Raw genomic sequence first — 19,891 nt, 5'->3', positions numbered from 1 at the left:
CTTCTGAGCTAGATGGCCGCTTGTTTACCTTCAAGCTTTTAAGACCCCAGACACTATATCCTTTGATAGCTGGGTACCATCAGCTTTCTTCACCACTTTTGCTTATTCACCCGCTTTGTCTTCAGCAGTTGTGTCGGGAAGGTGAGCATCATAGAATGCCAATTTAATAGAAGAAACTATTCTTGCATTGAGGGAGTACCTGAGTGGAGACCCAATGTCCTTCTGCTACCTTAATACTAAACCTATAAATATAGACACACACACACATATATAAATATATTTGCATCCTCATATATAAATGTATTTGCATATGTGCATGTCTTTATCTAGATCTCTATAAATGCCCTTTGCCTCCCAGATCTTTCCTCTATTTCCCTTGACAGAATTTAAACTCTTAATACAATGAAACATGCATTTGATCACTATAAAGTAGTCCTTTTGTTCTACTTATTTTAATTTTTGCTTTTATTTGAACTGCGCTGATATTAATTTGGCAGGCTTACTCTTTTTTTTTTTTTCCGCCACTTTAGATCTTTTTAGCCATTCTTTTACCTTTGACTTTTCTGAATCTCTATTACAACTTGATTGTTTACATTTAACCGTTCTGTGTATCTATCAGAAAGAGTCCTGATGGCCTAGTGGGTGGCATGTTGCAAGATAAACAGTTCAATCCCCCTCTCTCCCCCCAACTATCATGACCTCAATTCCACCTTACAGATCCAGCTAGACCAGAGCATGTACACTGGTACAGATAAGAGCTCGCAACACAGGGAATCCAGGACAGATAATCCAGGACCAATAATAAGATTAGAGATACCAGGAGGTGAAGGGGAATGTGGGGGGAGAAAGGAGGAACTGATCACAAGGATCTACATATAACCCCTTCCCAGGGGGACTGACAACAGAAAAGTGGGTACAAGGAGACAGCGGTAGGTGTAAGACATGAAAAAATATATACAAATTATCAAGGGTTCATGAGGGAGGGAGGTGGGTAAAACGAGGAGCTGATATCAAGGACTCAAGTAGAAAGAAAATGTTTTAAAAATGATGATGGCAACATATGTACAAATGTGCTCGACACAATAGATGGATGTATGAATTGTGATAAGAGCTGTAGTGGCCCCATCAACCACTCTTCCGGAGAAAGGTGAGGCTGTCTACCTCTGCAGAGATTTATAGTCTCAGAAAGCTTAGGGAGCAATTTTTCTTGATCCTATGTTCTGGGGGAAGAAGGACCCAAATTCAAATATATTTTACAGAGATCCCTTAAACAGGGCAAAGCCAAAATAAAGACAAATAATTTTCATGCGGGAGACCATCAGCATGAGGTCATAGTCCTGTCCAAAGAATTCCCATTCACAAGTCTACTTAAATAAAACATGGAAGAGAAAGGAAATTCATCACAAAATGATCATTGGCAGTAGATTAATTCATCCTAGTGGGAGGAGGGAGGGATTGAAGAGGCAGAAAAGGGATCATAATTTGCAAACACACAGTATTGCAGGTTAGAAAAGTTTACAGGATCTGCCCTCAGGTCTTCCAAACACCTTAGTCATCTTATGACTCTCTTTTTGGGCGTGGGAGAATGACTTTTGACCGTGGAGACCCTAGTACTTCAGTTTCCATTAAGGACATACCCAGGTAAGTCCCTGAGACTGTCCCTCCCCGGTCTGGCCCATGAGTCAGAATTTTTGTTTGTTTTTAACAGTTTTATTTGCATATATTTCACATATCATACCATTCAATAGTTCAATCATATTAAAACGAGTTTTATAATCATCATCACAATTTTAGAACATTTTCTTCTTTCTGGTACCCATTGTAATTAGCTCCCCACTTCTTCCCAACCTCCCCTGCGACACCCCCAAGAAGCCATGGTTCCAGTGACCGTCTCCAGTGCCTGTCCTGGATTTCATAGACAGAAATCACACAAAATAGAAACCGACAACAATAACAAAATAAAAGAGATGAAAATCTCAATCCAAAAGGAAAGTCGAAAAAGATTAAAGACTAGACCAAATGTAAAGTGGATCAAAAGGGAGGTCAAACATTACATTTGAATCTAATGACATCTGCAGTCACCCACTTTCCAGTGCACTGGGCATGAAGCAACGCACCTTCTGCCTCAGGACAAAGCTTTAGACGTTGGGGTCACTGGTCAGGAAGAGCTCAACGGAGGCTGAATCTAGGCGGAGCCTCAAAATGCACTTAGGGCCTTTTGCAAACCCAGGGCTCAGAATCGAATCTCCAATATACCTACTGGGTTGCTCTGAGTTGGAATCAACTTATGGCAGTGGGATTCCTCAGATGTGTATATTGATAAAGAGCACACGATATAGGTTTAGGTTGCCCTTCGTGTTACTAATCCTATATATACAAAGCCATTTATTATGTAATCAAGAGAAATCTTTTGAAGATAACTTGCTTATTTTTTGGTCTCTCATTAATGGCTCTAGAGTTCTGTGGTTCCTCAAGAGAGTACTCTTAGTCTTTGGATTTGGCGTTCTTTTCTGGCTGTTCGAAATCGTGATCCTTCATACCGACGAGCATCGTCTCAACACAGCGCTCACGCCTCATCCTGCTCCAGCAGCACAGGCGCTGAAGCTCTTATCGGAGGACCGACTCAGGAAGCTCTTTACCTACGATGGAATCTGGTGAGCGCTGGAGAGTCCTCTCCTTCCCATCCTCTTCCACTTGGGCCCGGCATCTCACTCGTTCCTCTTAAGGTTCACTTTGCCCTACTGTGCCCTTTCCCCAGATGGTTTCTAACCTCCTGGACCTGTGCGGATCCCTAGGGTGACTCCAAATCACCAGGGGACTAGGAAAGGCCTTTTCCTGTCATAGCACCCAGGGGCATCCCTTTACCTGCTGGTGGGCCTGTTTAACCAACCCCCCAGGAGAATTCTGCCTTTTCTGTCCCTGCTGGGGCAGAGACGCCTTTGACATTCATGTGGGCATCCAGAAGCTAAGTGCAAAGGATTATTCAAAAGAGGAGTCCTCCACCAGAGTTCTCCTGCCCCACCTCCCACCTCAAGCCTCCTTGTGACTCTTGAAAGACCACTGGTTCCCAGGCTTCAACGCAACCCGTCCAACGGAGCGGTGGGAACTGGACTTCTCGGCTGGCATGGCAGACACACCGGTTCCCTTACGTCCGTCTGCCGACCTGCTCCATCCATGTTGACAGGGCTCTTTCTTGTTGTAGGCTGTTCCCGAAAAACGAATGCGACTGCACAACCGGTCACCAGGGAGGTTATAACTTTGAGAATGCCTACGGCAAGAGCGACCTCCCAGCCGTGAGAGCACGTCGAGAGGCGGAATATGAACACTTTCAGAGGAGGTAACGCAGGCTCTGAGGGCTCCTGGGTTCCGAACGACAGGCACAGCTCTCTCTGCTGTCCTGATGGTGTGGTCCTAAGAGAGAGGACTGGTACTGCTATGAACCCACGCGTCAGGTCAGCCACTATCCTAGGGACTGTCCTTGCTTTCACTGCCGTAGAGTTGACTGAGACGAAACGAAACCCTGTCTGGTACTGTGTCGTCCTCCCAGTGGGCAGCGTGGTCCAGATCATCGGGAGGATGCGGGTGATACAGGTTTCTCACAAACCTGGTACAGTTTGATGTCCTTCCCATCTGTCAGCTCATATCGCCGTGAGTGGGCACTGGACTGGGGGGGCGGGGGAGGGGGGGGGCCGGGAAGCATGAATCTCGGAAGAAGTGTGAAGCCCATTGAAGGCAGGGCTTGCTCCGGAATGGCTTTGCACCAAGCACAGTGCCTTGTGAAAAGCAGGTTGTCAGTGTCCTTCAGGCCCTACTGGGCAGCATTATGAGCCCTGGGTGGAGCTGAGCCTCTCCCTGTGCAGCCACTTCCTCCCTGGTATGAGAGTCAATAGTGAGCTGTGTTTGCTTTTCCTCAGGTTTTGCCAGGTATAATCCCCAAAGAGATGGCCCTTTGCACAGGGAAGGAGGATACAGGTGGGTGAGGACTGGCCAGGGCTGCGTCCAGCTACTTAGCTGTGTGGAATCCATTTCTTCTGCTCATTCTTCTGCCCAGCCCCCTCTGGGCCATCCCTTCCTCCCCAAAGTCACCAGCCTCATGTCTTCCTGTTCCCCCACTGCTCTCCCCCATCTGAACCTCTCCTTCTCCCAACCTTCCCTCTCCTTCCCCGTCCTTCTTCCTCCATCACCCCTCTCCAGCGATTGGCACACGGGAGCCCTTCTCTGGTGGAGACAGTCCTGGCTCCCTCCCCTCTGCAAGCCCACACTGCCCAGGCACAGACTGAAGCCATAGTCCTAGTAAGTGTCCCCTGTGCTTCCCTCACACCTTTCAGACACTCATTGCGCTGAGACTAGCACTGCGGCAGGCATCGCAGGTGCAGCTGGGGGAGTTCACACAATAGTGGCAAAGAGAAAACAAGAAGCAGCCAGACAGTGAGACAGTTTGAGAGAAGTTATGGCAACACAGAAGTAGAACACAAGGGACTGCTGGCTGTGATAGCGTACCACATATGGATCTATTGTACTATTCTACAATATTATTGAAAATTAGAAAATCAGGATGCTACCGAGAAAATTTCAATTCTCTTGGAATCCAGATTTTTGGAGTTCATGGACTTGGGGTGACTAATCCAGGCTATTGTACTTAGATTGTCATTTAAACCTTGAGCCTTAAGAAAACGGGTCCCCTGCAGTGACCTTTAAATCACACACTAATCTAGCAACTAGTTTGGTAAAACGATCTTGCCTTGTGCATTGGACATGTTTGAGGAATGTCTATATGTTGTCAGTGTCCAAAGAGCCCTGGTGGTGTAGTGGATTATGCAAACATTGGGCTGATAACTGCAAGGTCAGCCGTTCAAAACCACCTCCCACTTTGTGGGAGAAAGATGAGCTTTTCAACTTCCCTGGAGATTTTCAACGTCGCAAACCCACAGGAGCATGTCTTCTCTGTCCTGTCGGGTCGCAGTGAGTGGGAACTGACTCAATAGCTAGCTTCTCTACAGACGCGTTGACACGGCGGCTGCAGCTGGGCTTCAGCACCGCACAGGACTGAACAGCGTCCCTTGTACACAGGGCCGCGCTGTCAGAACTGACGACAGTCCGTTTTCAGAAGAAACTGCAGGGTCGGACTGGGAGCTGTGTTTTGGAATAAATTGTTATTGTTTAAACATGATCCCAGCCCTCTTCATATCAGTGTCGGGAAGAGGGAGGACGAGAATTTAGGGACAGTCTTTCATCTTTGAACCACTTTGTAGCCACCTGTGGCTCAATTTGCCAATTGAATATTACATAAACCTCGAATGCATTGAGATTATTGGTTTAACACACTTTCTAACAGAAGTTAGGATCGCCAAGTCCTTTTCCCTAAGCCCCGAATTCTCCGAGGAAACCAGTGACGGAGTCCAGGGGACGGTTTCTTCTTGCTCCCTGCTTCTTTCCATTCTCTCCAGGGCCATGGACGGACGGACGGACGGACTCTCAGATCTTCAGTGCCGTCCGTGTTTTGGGTAGCAGGTGCGCCCTTAAATCGAGGTGAAGTTGCAAGAGACTAACTAGGTCTCTAGGCAGCAGAATGAACCAGGTACAACAAACAACAACACCTCCAGGTTTTATAAAGCCGTTTCAGGAATCTCAGAGCTAAAGCCCTAGGCAGAATTCCGCTCGAAATGTTATGCGTGGCACCCTGAAGATGCCTCTGTGTTCTCTGTGTTTCTCACCTTTTCTGAAAATGGGGTAGGTTTCTCAGGGTCTGTGTTTGAGTAAAACTCCGACATTAAACAATTTTTTAAAATTTAAGTAATTTATTTTTTATTAATCCTTTTAGAGGGAGCTTGTACAGATACCATAACAATCCATAATTCAATTAGGTCAAGCGTAAGTGTACTGTTGCCACCACAACCAGTTTCCAAACATGTTCTTTCTTCTTGAACTCCTTGATATCAGCTCCTCTTTATCCCCTCCCTCCCCCCCTGCACCCCCCCATCCCTTAGTATTCTTATCATCATTATTATTTTGTTGTACGTATCTTACCCCATCCAATAAATCCATTCACCGACAACTCTGTTATTTGCTCCCCTTGAAGGATGTTATACATCCATTCTTGTAAAGCTCCTGAATTTATAAGCCTCTAGTCCAAGTGGGCCAGTGTTTAGAACTGACCCTGAGTCTGATTCCAGATCCCCAATCTTTCATCAGGCCAGCTTGACAAATCCAAAGCTTAATGGCTCTGTTCCTTAGGGTTAGCGTTTGATTCTGATCCAGGCTCCAAGTGAGTGTGCAGTTTCACAGATTTTCATCCATGTTGTGGGTTTTCTTGCCCTCATTTAACGTAAACTTGATAAGCTTGGGGTCCCCCTAATTTTGAAGAATTGTTTGTTGTTTTGCTCCCCCTTCCTTGGACACCAGACTAGGAGTTATAATGGAAACATTATAAGCCACGTCGTTTTTCGTTTCTGAAAACCTGACTGATCTTTTAACAGTCACTTTGGGGAAATGAGTTACCATTTGCCTTGCCCTTCTTTTCTCTACGAGGAGCTTCTGTTTGGTCCGCAGGCATGGCCGCAGGGTCTGATATCCTTCCACCGGAGACTATGGCAGGTTAAGATATTTGATCTCAAAAACCCAAACTCACCGCCATGGAGTCGCTGCTGGCTCGGAGTGACCCTATGGGACAGGGTAGAACTGCCCCCATGCATTTCCGAGACTGTCACTCTTGTTGTTTGTTTGTTTGAATGTAACTCTTTACGGGAGTAGAAAGCTCCACCCCATCTTTCTCCCCAGGAGTGGCTAGTGGTTTCCAACTGCTGGCCTTGTGGATTTGCAACCCAACTCTTCATCATCTGCCGCCAGGGCTCCAGAGGTCTTATCTAGAACCTGTGTTCCTATTGTTTCTAGCGTCCTCGATTCCTTTGTTTTGTTTGAGAATCTAACCCTGACTGTTGAGTTGGCCTCAGAGACTGGTGAGTTTGTCATTTTAATGTCTTGTTTTGTCGCGACAGCATGACCCTCAATCGAGTGTGGTCTCTGGTTTGTATGCTCAACTCAGGTTGAAGCCTGAGGGAGGCCATTGCAAGTGTTTCCCTGAGGCTGTCTTTAATCTCAGTTGCTTCCTTTTTCCAGAGAGATGGATTCCTATGTGCACCCATCTTTATAACTGGCATAATTTCCTAAGGATGACCTGAGTTTTCAGTAACTACGTTGATACACTTTGATACAATGAGGAATCTCAGAATAGACCAATTCAAATTGGCCTATTTGAAAAATGCACTAAAAAAAGATGAATTGTTATTTTGATTGGCGTTTGACTTTGCTTCTCTAAATGACTTTTTTTAAAGTACATAGAAGATACGTTATGGATATAAAATATTTTCCTAGCTCCAGGTGGTATTATGAAATTAGAGTGTTCCTTCCATGAAACTTGTTCTGATGGGTTTTGTGATAAGTAAGCATTAATATAAATTCAATAATTCTAATATTCCCAGAAATGAATGAAAGGGAATTTTCCTGGCAAATGTTTTTATGTTTTACAAGTTTGCAAGATCTTTTGACGTAACTTGGGTGCTCTGAGGGCACACTGGTTAAGCACTGAGTTGTTATCTGAGAGGGTTTGAATCCACCAGTCACTCAGAGAGGAGAAAGATGAGGCATTGGTTTCTGTAAAGATGGAAAGCCTTGGTGACCGCGGAGCACTACGACTCTGTCTGATTGGGTCAGTGAGTGGCGTTGACTCATGACAATGGGCTGGGTTGGATTGGGCTAGATAAGTGGTTCTCAACCTGTGGGTCAAGACCCCTTTGGGACTCCTTTAACAGGAGGCATCCTATTCATAACAGTGGCAACATTACAGTGATGAAGTAGCAATGAAAATAATTTTACGGTTGGGGGGGGTCACCACCACATGAGGAACTGTATGAAAGGGTCTCGGCATTAGCAAGGTGGAGAACCGCTGGGCTAGATTAAATATTTGGACTGTGTTTGGTGAAAGGAAAACATAGTAATGTTGACACAAAGTGAAAGAGACGGGCTGTGCTAAGATAGGAAAGAGAAAAGCGTAGAGAAAAATATGGGGTGAGTATGGAATGTTGTGGACAGTTAAAGAGGGTTAAGTGGAGAGTCAGTGGCTTTATATCCACAGCTAGTAAAGAAAATGTTATGTTAACTAAGGAAGGCTAAATAGCACAGCGCGAGTGGCAGTGAGTCAAGAAACCCTTCTTACTGAGTGGAGATCTTTAAAGATTTTAAAAATAAGGTGGCTATTGAAGTTAAAGCAGGACAGGTGCTGTCTTAATTTGGTGTTGTTGCCATTGTTGTGTTGTTGTTAGGTGCCAACGAGTCGACCTATAGAAACCCTATGTACAATAGTAGAAAACACTACACGGTCCTGTGCCGTCCTCACAATTGTTCCTTCGCCTGAGCCCACTGATACAACCACTGTGTCAATCCATTTTGTTGAGGGACCTCCCCCTCCTTTGCTGCTCCTCCACTTTACCAAGGATGATGTCCTTCTCCAGGGATTAGTTTCTCCTGACAATATGTCCAAAGTATGTAAGATGAAGTCTTGCCATTCTAGCCTCTCAGGAGCACTCTGGCCTTCCTTATTCTAACGCACATTGATTTGTTCTCTTAGTAATCCGTGGTAGGTTCAATATTCTTCTCCAGCACCGTAATTCAAAGGCATCAATTCTTCTTTGGTCTTCCTAATTTGATGTCCAGCTTTCCCGTGCAGATGAGGCCATGGAGAATACTATGGCTTGGGTAGATGCAGCTGAATCTCAGGACCATCTCAAGAACAGATTCGAAGCATTGAGTGCTCATGACAGAGACCCGATGAGCTGTGGGAGGACATCAAGACCACCAACCATGAAGAAAGCAAAAGGTCATTAAAACGACAGGGGAAAAAGAAGAGATCAAAGTGAACTCGGAAGAGACTTGGAAACTTGCTCGTATTGTTGAGTAGCTAAAGGAAATGGAAGAAAGAATGAAGTCAAAGAGCTGAATGAAAATTTCAAAGCAGCTCAAAAAGGCAAAATAAAATATTATAATGAAATGTATCAAGACCTAACACACTCAGCATATGTGAAACTGAAAGACCTCAAGAAAAAAATTCAAGCTTCGAGTTGCAATCTTGAAAGATTCTATGGGAAAATAATGAATGATGAAGGAAGTATCAAGAGAAGATGGAAAGAATACGCAGAATCACTGTACCAAAAAGAATGAGTCAACATTATACCATTTAGGAGGTAGCATATGAGCAAGAACTACAAATGCAGAAGGAAGAAGTTCAAATTGCACTGAATGTACTAGCCGAAAACAAGGCTCCGGGAGTACCGATTGAATGGATTATTGATGGAATGCCAATTGAAATGTTTCAACAAGTTGATGAAACACTGGAAGCACGTACGTGTCTATGCCTGGAAATTTTGAAGACAGCAAGTTGGCCAACTGACGGGAAGAGATCTATGTTTGTACCCATTCCAAAGAAACGTGACCCAACAAAATGCTCAAACTATAGAACAATATCATCAATATCACATAAAAGTCAATTTTTGCTTAAGATTATCCAACAACAGTTGTAGCAATGCATTGACAGGGAATTGTCAGAGGTTCAGGCCAGATTCAGAAGAGGACGTGGAGCAAGGGATAGCATTGCTGATGTCAGATGGATCTTGGCTCAAAACAGAATGTCAGAAAGATGTTTACTTGTGTCTCATTGACTATACAAAGGCATTCAACTGTGTGGGCCAAAATAAACTGTGGGCAACCTTGAGAAGAAGGGGCTGTCCAGAATACTTCATTGTGCTCATGAGGAACTTGTACATGAACCCAAAGGCAGTTGTGCAAATAGAACAATGGCATATTGTATGGTTTAAAGCCAGGAAAAGTTTGCATCCTCTCACCATATTTGTTCAATCTGTATGCTAAACAAATCATTAGAGAAGCGGGATTCAATGAAGAAGAATGTGGCATCAGGATTGAAGGAAGGCTGATTAACAACCCGCGACATGCAGATGACACAACCTTGCTTGCTGAAAGTAAGAGGAATTGAAGCACTTGCTGATGAAGATGAGGGATTGTAGCCTTCCGTAGGGGTGACAACTCAATGTAAAGAAAACCTCGCAACTGGACCAATAGGTCACATCATGATAAATGGAGAAAAGGTTGAAGTTGTCAAGGATTTCATCTTGCTTGGATCCACAAGCAATGCTCATGGAAGCAGCAGTCAAGAGATCAAAAATGTATTTGTAAGGTAAACTGAGGCATGGAGTGAGACCAGTGTCGGATTGAAGGAAAGTAAATTCAAGGACAGCTCCATAGCGAAAGAGCTCCAGGCGAGGTACCGTGACCTAGTGAGGAAGGTCGGGGAAGTCATGCCTGGTGGTCAGGGTGTAGGGTTTTTAAAAGAAGGTGCCTGGGGGTGGGAAACTGTCTGAGGCGGCAGGTGTTGCAAGCCATCCTGAGAACAATTCGTCAGCTTCTTGCAGTGCTCTGTGTACTGGAACGCGAGGTTTCACTCCCTGAGCCAGTTGTTCCGTCTTGGCTCCGTTTGGTCTGGCCAGTTTTCAGCTTTGTAGGGGGGCCCTTCAATTTGCCGGCTTGGCCCAGTCCAGGCATTCCAGTCTTTAAGTGATAAAGGGACACAGTGATCTGATCTAACTACTTCCTGCTGGCATGGGGGCGATGAGGGGTTCCAGGCTGGAGTGTACTGGGTTGGGGTTAGTAGGCTGGGGGCTGTAAGGATGTAATAAAAGCTGGTTAGCGGTCAAGTTGGTCATGCTTTTTGTGGTGGTAGAATTATCGAGGCACTTCGTTAGGGTGCCATTGTGCCAGAAAAATGTCCTTGGAGGGGCTCTGATAAGACTTGTGATATTGTGGGTGGAGTTGCAGGCCAAGTCTGCTGGGACTCCCTGTTGTTGATAACACAGAGGGTAAGTAACGTTGGTGTCTGTTTTGGGGGTGAATAATGGAATGCCAAATATTGAGGAAGGGCAGTCACTACTTTTGTTGCTGGGGGAAAAGGTTAGCAAGGGAACCTCGGCCAGTAAAGGATGTTGGAGGGAGGCACAAAGGAAGAAAAAGGTACTAGTCATAAAGTGTCTGGAGGGGCTGTTCCATGGTTAACTTGAGGGTCTCCTTGGTTAATCCAGCAGCAGCTGCTAGAGCCCGGAGGCATGGTGGCCACCCTCAAACCGTCATGTCCAGCTGCTTGGACAGGTATGCAATTGGAGAATAAGACAGGCCCAGTGGCTGAACCAGGACTCCAACTGCCATGCCCTGTTTCTCATCAGTGAACAAAAAGAAAGGTTTTTCAGAGTTGGGTAAGTACAGAGGTGGGGAATACAAAAGAGCTCCCTGAAGCTTGTAAAAGGCCATCCTGACCGCCTGAGGAGAATCTAGGGGTCCAGCAGGTATGGCCTACACAGCCTTATATAGAGGTTTAGCCAAAAGGGAAAAGTTGGGGATCCAATGCCTAAAAAATCCCACAGAACCCAAATAGGAAAGTATCTGATCCACAGTCTCCAGTACTTTGAGATCTTCTATTGTGCGTTCTTGAGCAACTGTGAGTCCATGAGTAGTGGGGGTGAAGCGCAGCCCTAGGTAAGTGACAGAGGTGCAGGAAAGCAGGGCTTTGGAGCATAAAGCCCAATAGCCCTTGGAGACCAGGAAGTTTAAGGGTTGTGCTGTGTGCTCCTCTGAGCTGGCCAAGGAGGGGCTGCACAACAATGGATCATCCGCATATTGCAGAAGGGTGGATGGCGAGAGTGGGCACCCCTGCAAGTCAGTGGCAAGGGTCTGGCCAAAGAGATGGGGGGACGGGGGAGTCTCGGTAGTCCTGAGACAACACGCTCATGAATATTGGGAGGCGGTGTGCGTGTCAGGATCCTCCCAGGTAAAGGCAAACAAGTGCTGGCATGCAGGGTCCAGGGGAATCATGAAAAGAGCATCCTTTAAATCGAGGACTGAGAAATAGGTTGTGTCGGGGGAATGTGGGACAGTAAGGTATAAGGATTGGGGACCACCGGATGCATGGGAACAACAGCATCATTAATGAGGCGGAGGTCCTGGACCAGGTGATAGGTGCCATTGGGTTTCTTTACTGGCAAAATCGGAGTGTTGCAAGGGGAATGGATGGGAATGAGGAGATATCTGGCAAGAAGGTGCTGTTTGATGGGCTTTAAACCTCTGCGGTGTGTGAGTGATATGGAAAACTGGGGTCGAGATGGAAAAATGCTGGGGTCTTGAAGGCGTATAAGGACAGGACGATGGTGGGGTGTGATCATGGGTTTAGAGGTGTCCCACACCACCTTGACAGAGTTAGCCAGCAAGGCTCTGGAAGGTGTTAGCAGTTGTGAGAGAGCGCCAATAAAAGTGGAATAGAGGGGGAAGGAGAAAGGAGCATACGATTCCACCAGAGGCTGATCCCAAGTTTGGAGAGCAAGTCCCTCCCCAACAGTGATGATGGACACGAAGGCATGAGCAAAGGGAAATGAGAGAGAGGGAACCCATCTATGTCTAGGAACAAGAGGGGGGAGGGTAACCAAAGGCTTTGAGGGTTTACCATCTATTCCCAAAACCGAGACCAGGGCAGGGAAGGTTGGGCCTGAAAAGGAGGGGAGGACTGAGAAGGAAGCTCTCCTGTCTACCAAGAAGGAGCTTGGCTTACCAGCTGCCTTGATTGTTAGCCTAAGATGACGATGGTCCCTGGGGTTGCTGAGTCAGGGTCTCCTCAGTCGTTGTCAGCTGCCAGGCCCAGCAGTGCCAATGGTGGGTTGGGGTCTAGAGGGACTGACCCTCCTCAGCCGGGTGCTGAGGGGCAGTCACTTCTCTAGTGACCCCATCGACCGCACACCAAGCAGGGCTTTCTGGGCAGTCAGGGTTGCAGGCAGTTCTTGGCCCAGTGGCCCTCCTGGCCACATTTGAAGCAGGATCCTGGTGGTGGGTGATTAAAGTTGTTAGTTCCTGAAGTCTCCTGACCCCTCCCTCCTGCCAGCCTCAGGGCAGTGACCAAAATTTGGGCTTGCCAGTTAGCCTTCTGGCAAGCCTGGGATTCACGCAGCTTCTGCCAGCTCCTCTCGGGCATTAAAAATTTTAAATGCCATGTTCACCAGGTCTTGGATAGGGGTCTGAGGGCCACCCTCAGCCTTTTAAAATTTCTTTTTAATATCAGGGGCTGACTGTTATGAAGTGGGTGGCTAACACAGTCGCCCCAGCCGGAGAGGTGGGATCCAATCTGGTGTATTGAGTTAAAGCCTCAGTTAGGCGAGTAAGAAAAGCAGCAGGGTTTTCACCCGGATGTTGTGTGATTTCCTGCAGTTTATCAAAATTTACTGCTTTGTGAGAAGTAGCCTGCAAGCCAGCCAGCAAGCATTGTATCATGTGGTCACTGTGAGCCCTGCCTTCCCGTCCCGGAGGGGTGTGTATCTGGTAGGTTCAGCCGGGTTCCTCCCTCAGGACAGCCTGAGGGCCCACCCAGCATGGTAGCGTCAGTGAAGTGGACCTGATGCGAGTGTTGCTGAGCGGATGTGAGGACATGGTCCTGCTTATCTGGAGTAAGGGTGGAGGCCAGCACTGTGTAGAGGTCAGGCCAAGTGAGGTCATAAGCCCAAGTAAGGTAGCAAAACTTCCCATGGTGCCTCGAACTGTGGGAGTACAGGTAGAGGTGGACGCCATCCCTTGGTCCCCTCTCTGCACCCGGCAGTCAGGAATGGTCCGGTAGCCGAGGACATCCCGATCAGAACTAGGGACCCAGGGAGAGTCCTGAACTCTCCAAAACAGGAAGATTCTCTGGCGCAGGCCTCCGACTTGGTCAGCAGACAGGGGCCTTGAAGCAGCGAGAGACAAAGGAAGCTGTGGCTGATAAGATAGAGGGTTGGTCAGAGGCCTTTGTCCAGGATAAGAAAAGAGGGAAGTAGAAAATTTTAGAGAAGGCACTTCAGAGCTGTAAACACAAAGCACACAAACAAGTATAAAAGGCCCAAGAGTGTACTTTGCAATTTAGTTCAATCTGAAGGCACAGTGGCTGCCAGACCCAGGGCCAACAGTCCTGTTACTGGCAGAAAGCACAGGAAGTAAAGACAGCGACAAAGGGCTGGGAGCCACATGAAAAGGGAATTTTTGCTTCTGTTATATACCTCACTGACCAGGTCCACATTCACAGGCATGAGAAACTGTCCTTATCGTCACACCCCTTTCAGGGAAAGGCAGTTATTTCCAGCTCCGCTTAGTACTAGGGTGGAAGTATAAACCCCTTCCGCGGTGACCCTTGAGGGGACCCTATGTTCCTGTATGGGTTTGCTGGTCCTCTGTGCCTCGGGTGGCCTCTGTTCAGAGTGGGTATCGCTCCCTGGGTTGGGTGGCAGAGTACTAACCGGAGTCTTGGCAAACCAGGACTTGATGGCAGAGATTCGGGGAGGAGAGGAGAGTGCCCCATTTGCCAAGGGTGAGGCGAAGGTGCATCAGGACCCCTTCTCACCTCCTGGGTCTTCAGACCAAATGTAAGGTAAACTGAGGCACGGAGTAAGACCAGAGTAGGATTGAAGGAAAGTAAATTTAAGGACAAGCAAAAGGGCTCCCGGGAGAGGTTCTGCGACCTAGCGAGGCAGGTCGGGGAAGTTGTGCACAGTGGTCAGGGTGTAGGGTTTTTAAAAGAAGGTGCCTGGGGGTGGGGAAGCTGTCTGAGGTGGCAGGTGTTGCAAGCTGTTCCGAGATGGTTTGTCAGGTTCTTGCGGTGCTCTGTGTACCAGAACGTGAAGTTTCACTCCCTGCGCCGGCTTGTTCCGTCTTGGCTCCGTTTGGTCTGGCCAGTTTTCAGCTTTGTAGGGGGGCCCTTCAATTTGCCCGCCTGACCCCGTCCAGATAGTATTGCATTGTGTAAATCTGCTGCACAAGACTTCTTTATAATATTGAGGAGCAGGAGTGTTACTTTGGGGACTAATGTGTACTAATATAGTTATCCGAAATTGGATGGGCTCCCAACATTAAAGGAAACAAGCCCTCTCTATTATAAAGGAATTTTAAACAGCCAAAGATAAGATCTACAAGGAAAACCTGAATTGGGGAAATGTTCCACCACCAGCCAGAGACTTAAGGTTTTATCTGTACCAAAGAATTGGCCAGGTTGAGCAGAGTTTGTGATTTCTATAACCCCGTTGATAAAAGGTTTAAGAATGAATGGAGACTTAAAATATTTAAATGAGCTTTCTTTTAGCAAACAAATTTTGTTTTATGGTAGTTAGACTTGAAAAATAATGTCAAGATCTTGAGGTAGTGGGAGTATACCTGTATATATATATATATTCGATAGAGGTGTTTATCCATGTGGATTTACCAGTGCTGCAAATATATACATGAATCAGGGGACAAAATTCTGAAACCCTCTCAGACCTAACCAAACACTGTGAGTCAGTGGGCCTGGGAGCTCAGGACCGGGGTCTCCAGGCCCACCTACAAGGGCAACTGGCATAACACGGCCCACCGAAACAATGCCCCACACCCTACTTGGTGGTTCCTTTGTGATATTTTGAAGAGTCTTCATATCTAAGGGTATATATAAGAATTGATTTTTTTGTTTTTTAAATGACATTTTCAGGGAAGGAAGGGGAAACCGATCGCAATGATGGACACATAGCCCTCCCCGCTCCCAACCACTCTCCTTCAGGGGGCCGAAAAACAGAAACCATGGGGGAAGGGAGACAGTGGTTGGTGTAAGGTTTGAAAATAATCCCAATTTACAATTTATCAAGGGGGATGGGGTGGTGGTGAGGGGGGGCGGGAAGAGAAAGCTGATACCAAGGGCTCAGATGGAAAGTAAATATTTAGAAAATGATGATGGCAACCTATGTACAAATGTGCTTGATACAACTGATGTGTGTAATGTTTAAGAGCTGTAAGAGCCCCCAATAAAATGATTTTAACCAAAATGACAACATTTTCTCTCATGACCAGACATTCAACACGGCATGGGGGTGCTCAGCTGTCCTCTTTGATTGGCGCTATGCTGCCTGTTTCCCATGCAGGTCAAAATCCCAAGATTCACAAGAGATTTGGTTGCTATGCAGTCTGGGTGCTTGCTTCATAACCCGCGTCTGAACCATTCTGAATCAGGTGGAAGTCCTGGTTCAAACCCATTCAGTGGTTTCACGGGAGAAAGGCCTGGGAATCTACTTCTTTAAAACATCACAACCCAGCAAACCTTAGGTGGCCATTCTCCTGGGTCACTAGGAGGTGCTCTGAGTTCAAATGGGATACACCTTACAGCAGTGCAGGAAGCCACCACAGACCCAGGCAGGTGGAAATACAGCTGCAGAGTCCTGGCCTACCAGGTCTCTGCTTGGATCTCAGAGCAGAGGTTCTGGGCATAACAACTCTTTGCCAGTCGCCCAGGAGTGCAATGACAGCTACCATCGAAAGGCTGTGTAAACTTGACCAAGTGATTTTATTTCCATGAACTTCAGCTTCTCATCTATAAAATGAGGATAACGCTTTAGATAAATTGGAGGATAACGATTTAAATACAGTCAGTTGTTAGGGGAATCAAATGAGTGTTAGCCACGTCTCCCAAACTAAACTCACTGTCGAGTGGATTCTGACTCACAGCCATTCTAGAAGGACAGGGTAGCCCCCGCCCCCCCAGGGGTTTCTGACTGTGGCTCCTTACAGGAGAAGTAGAAAGCCTCATCCTTCTCCTACGGAGTGGCTGGTGGTCTGGAACTGCTGACTTTGTGGCTAGCAGCCCAATGTGTAACCACCCTGCCATCAGGGGTCCTTATTAGTCACTTAGAACGTGAGTCAATAACAATCTCTACCAGCCCTCTTTCCGTCTGCCCTGTTAGTGATGACTTGCATTTTGCTACGATGCGGTAAGCTATGCCACTGGTATTTCAAACACCGTCAGGGTCACTCATTGTGCATCGGTGTAGCTTCTACACTAAGGTATCCGTGTAGCTTCTACACTAAGACTGAGTAGAAAGTAAGACCTGCCGATCTACTTTGGAAAATTGACCTTGGAAGCATGACAGCGTGTAAGAAAACATTGCCTAAGGTGCTGGCTTGAGCTTTCACCAGCACACATCATGTGTGCGAGGAGGTCGAGGACCCGTGAGTATAATAGAAACCTCCGTGAGGGGGACTGGCACCACGGCCACACCAATGAGCTCATCTCGGGAGGGATCTTCTGAACGACACTGTAGAATCCTCACAACTATCCTGCTGCCAAGTCAGTGCCGACTCGTGGCAACCCTATGGTCAGGGAGGAAGTGCTCCTGTGGATTTCTGAGACTGTCATTTCTCAAGGGGGGAAGAGAGCCTCGTCTTTCTTACTTAGAGCGGCTGGTGGTTTCCAACTCCTGACCTTGTGTTTAGCAGCCCAATGCCTAACCCACTACATAGGGAAAATAGAGGCAACAGCGATAAGCTGTCACAGCCAGCAGGCCCTGGTGCTCTGCTTCTGTGTTGCCATAACCTCTGGCCAGGACAGGTCTCACTGTCTGGCTGCTTCTTGTTTTCTCTTTGCCACTATTGTGTGAGCTCCCCCAGCTGGGCACCTGCGATGCCTGCCGCAGTGCTAGTCACAACGGATTGAGTGTCTGAAAGGTGTGAGGGAAGCACAGGGGACATTTACTAGGACTATGGCTTCAGTCTGTGCCTGGGCAGTGTGGGCTTGCAGAGGGGAGGGAGCCAGGGCTGTCTCTGCGGGATTATAAAGAGACTTTTCCCCAGTTTTGTCTCTCCCAAAGACATGCCAAACATTAGGGGCTTTTTGCCAGCATCTGGGGGGAGGTCAGATGCTTAGAGACATCCTCCCTAAAGGCAGTCAGTTGCCAGACTACTGTCTGGTCCCACCACAGGTAGAGCCCACTCCCTGCTGTTAAGGACAATGGGCTACTTCTCCCTAAAGGCTTGAGACCATTAGCTTGGTTCCTGTAGGTGGGGTTCTCACCTTACTGACAATGGTTTCTATGGAGATCCAGAGAACAGGTCAAACCGGCTCAGTGACATCCAAAGTTAGGCTGCCATCCTGAATCTAGGATCCGCCCTTCTTGTCACATATGTATACCCCCAATCCCTCCTCTTCCTATTGTGTGTCTATCTTTAGATTGTCACCCTCTCATTGCTGTATTACCTATAGTGCAACCCCTTCCTGTGATGTCTTTACCTGTAATTAATGGGCTTGCACTCCCCCCAAAGGTATATAGGCCTTGGTTAGCAACAAAGAGCTCTCTCTCTGGCTTCCCCCTTGGCCCCTCCTCCCCAGTCCTCTCCCACCTTTGTCCTCCTTCCCCTCCCCATATCTCCAGGTGAACCACCAAGCGGGGCTGAGGTTAGCATGCTACCGTGAAATGTGTCTGACTCCATTATTTCAATCTCTCTTCCATCTCTCATGCTCTTTAGGACTTTCTTATAATATTTATATATATTAACCATACAATTGTGCCTATCGAACCCGCGATTAGTTGTGGGGGGGGCTGGCCCTTCCCCCACATGTCTCCACCAGGGAAGGCCTCCTGTGTGCAAACCGCTGGAGAGGGGTGATGGAGGAAGAAGGACAGGGAAGGAGAGGGGAGGTTGGGAGAAGGAGAGGTTCAGGTGGGGGAGAGGGGGGCGGGGAACAGGAAGGCATGCGGCTGGTGACTTTGGGGAGGAAGGGCTGGGGGCTGGGCAGAAGAAAGAGCAGAAGAAATGGATTCCACACAGCCAAGGAGCTGGAGGCAGCCCTGGTCTGTCCTCACCCACCTGTATCCTCCTTCCCGGTGGGAAGGGCAGCTCTCTGAGGAAACGCCAACACAGCCTAATATTGATTTATGTGAACTGACTCTCACGCCAGGGAGGGAGAGGCTGCCCAGGGAGAGGCTCAGCTCCTTCTCGGACTTCCTTATGTTCCTCTTTAGAGGCTGACGCACACCGACGGCCTGCTTTTCGCAAGACACTGTGCTCGACGCAAGCATAATTTCGTGGAGATCTTGCTCTCAATGAACTTACAGTCTACCTGAGAGCTTGCTGCTGCTCTTTCCTCTTCCACAGTGCAGTGTCCGTTCTCCACACGATGCTTCCTGTGGGCTGCCATTTCCATACCGAGGGCTGAGCCCTGTGCCGAGTGAAGGAGGGCATCATGCGGGCATGGCAGTCTGTGCCACACAGAAGCCGTTCATGAACTCGTGTCGAACTCAAGTTTTCGTTGTCTTCAACTTCAGCCTGAACTTACACCTGGACGATATGTGGCACAGTCAGCCCGGGTCTTGTAGGGCTGCTGACAGGGAGCCTCGCCAGGGTCTCCCCACCGATGGAGTGGATTTGATTCCTCTCTATCCCATCCGGCGATGTCCATTTGAGCAATCCCAGCTTAGGTTGTTGAAAAAAAGATATTTCTAAGAAAGGAGTTCTTTGTCCTGCCCAATTCTATCATGTGATCTCCAGTTTCGTGTCCTGTCACCAGGGCTGATTTTCCCAGCTGCCGATCGAATAACTACCAATGCATCCTAAGGGACGACCTTACAGAAGGGTCACAAGGAAGAGACAAGCCAGTCGGATCAGAAAGAAAGAGGGCAACGAATGTACACATGTGCTTTACACAATTGATGTGTGGATGGATTGTGATGAGTCGTAGGAGCCCCTGATAAAACGATTAAAAAAAAAAGAAAGTTAAAGAAAAACTGTTGGATTTGTACTACATGGGATAAATGCTAAACCTAAAAAAAAGGGGGGGAAAGAAAGAAAGTTAGACATTGACTAAGGAAGATGAAGAAGAATGAACGTCGCTGAATGTGGAAGCTGGCGAGGAAGCTTGACGGCCCGCGGACCGCCAAGAACAAACAAGTCTGTCTTGGAAGAAGTGCAGCCAGAATGCTCCTGAGAGGCGAGCATGACTAGACTTAGTCTCGTCCACTCTGGACCTGTTGTC

At 47.5% G+C, this 19,891-nt stretch overlaps 1 protein-coding gene across 1 annotated transcript in view; it reads left to right on the top strand.

Annotated features, from left to right (window-relative positions):
• The window catches only part of B4GALNT2 (beta-1,4-N-acetyl-galactosaminyltransferase 2), a 73,538-nt gene that overhangs the window by 18,950 nt on the left and 34,697 nt on the right, over positions 1 to 19,891 (top strand). The window contains exons 3-4 of the mRNA XM_045299316.1: positions 2,417 to 2,654; positions 3,203 to 3,337. Of these exons, the coding sequence (XP_045155251.1) occupies positions 2,417 to 2,654; positions 3,203 to 3,337 (373 nt within the window). The remainder of the gene's footprint in view (positions 1 to 2,416; positions 2,655 to 3,202; positions 3,338 to 19,891) is intronic.

The sequence above is a fragment of the Echinops telfairi genome, unplaced genomic scaffold, assembly GCF_000313985.2.
Source record: "Echinops telfairi isolate 266 unplaced genomic scaffold, ASM31398v2 ScPeMD7_7458;HRSCAF=8496, whole genome shotgun sequence".
Lineage (NCBI taxonomy): Eukaryota > Metazoa > Chordata > Mammalia > Afrosoricida > Tenrecidae > Echinops > Echinops telfairi.
The sequence above is the reverse complement of the archived record's forward strand: the minus strand, read 5'-3'. Positions and strand labels throughout refer to the sequence as shown.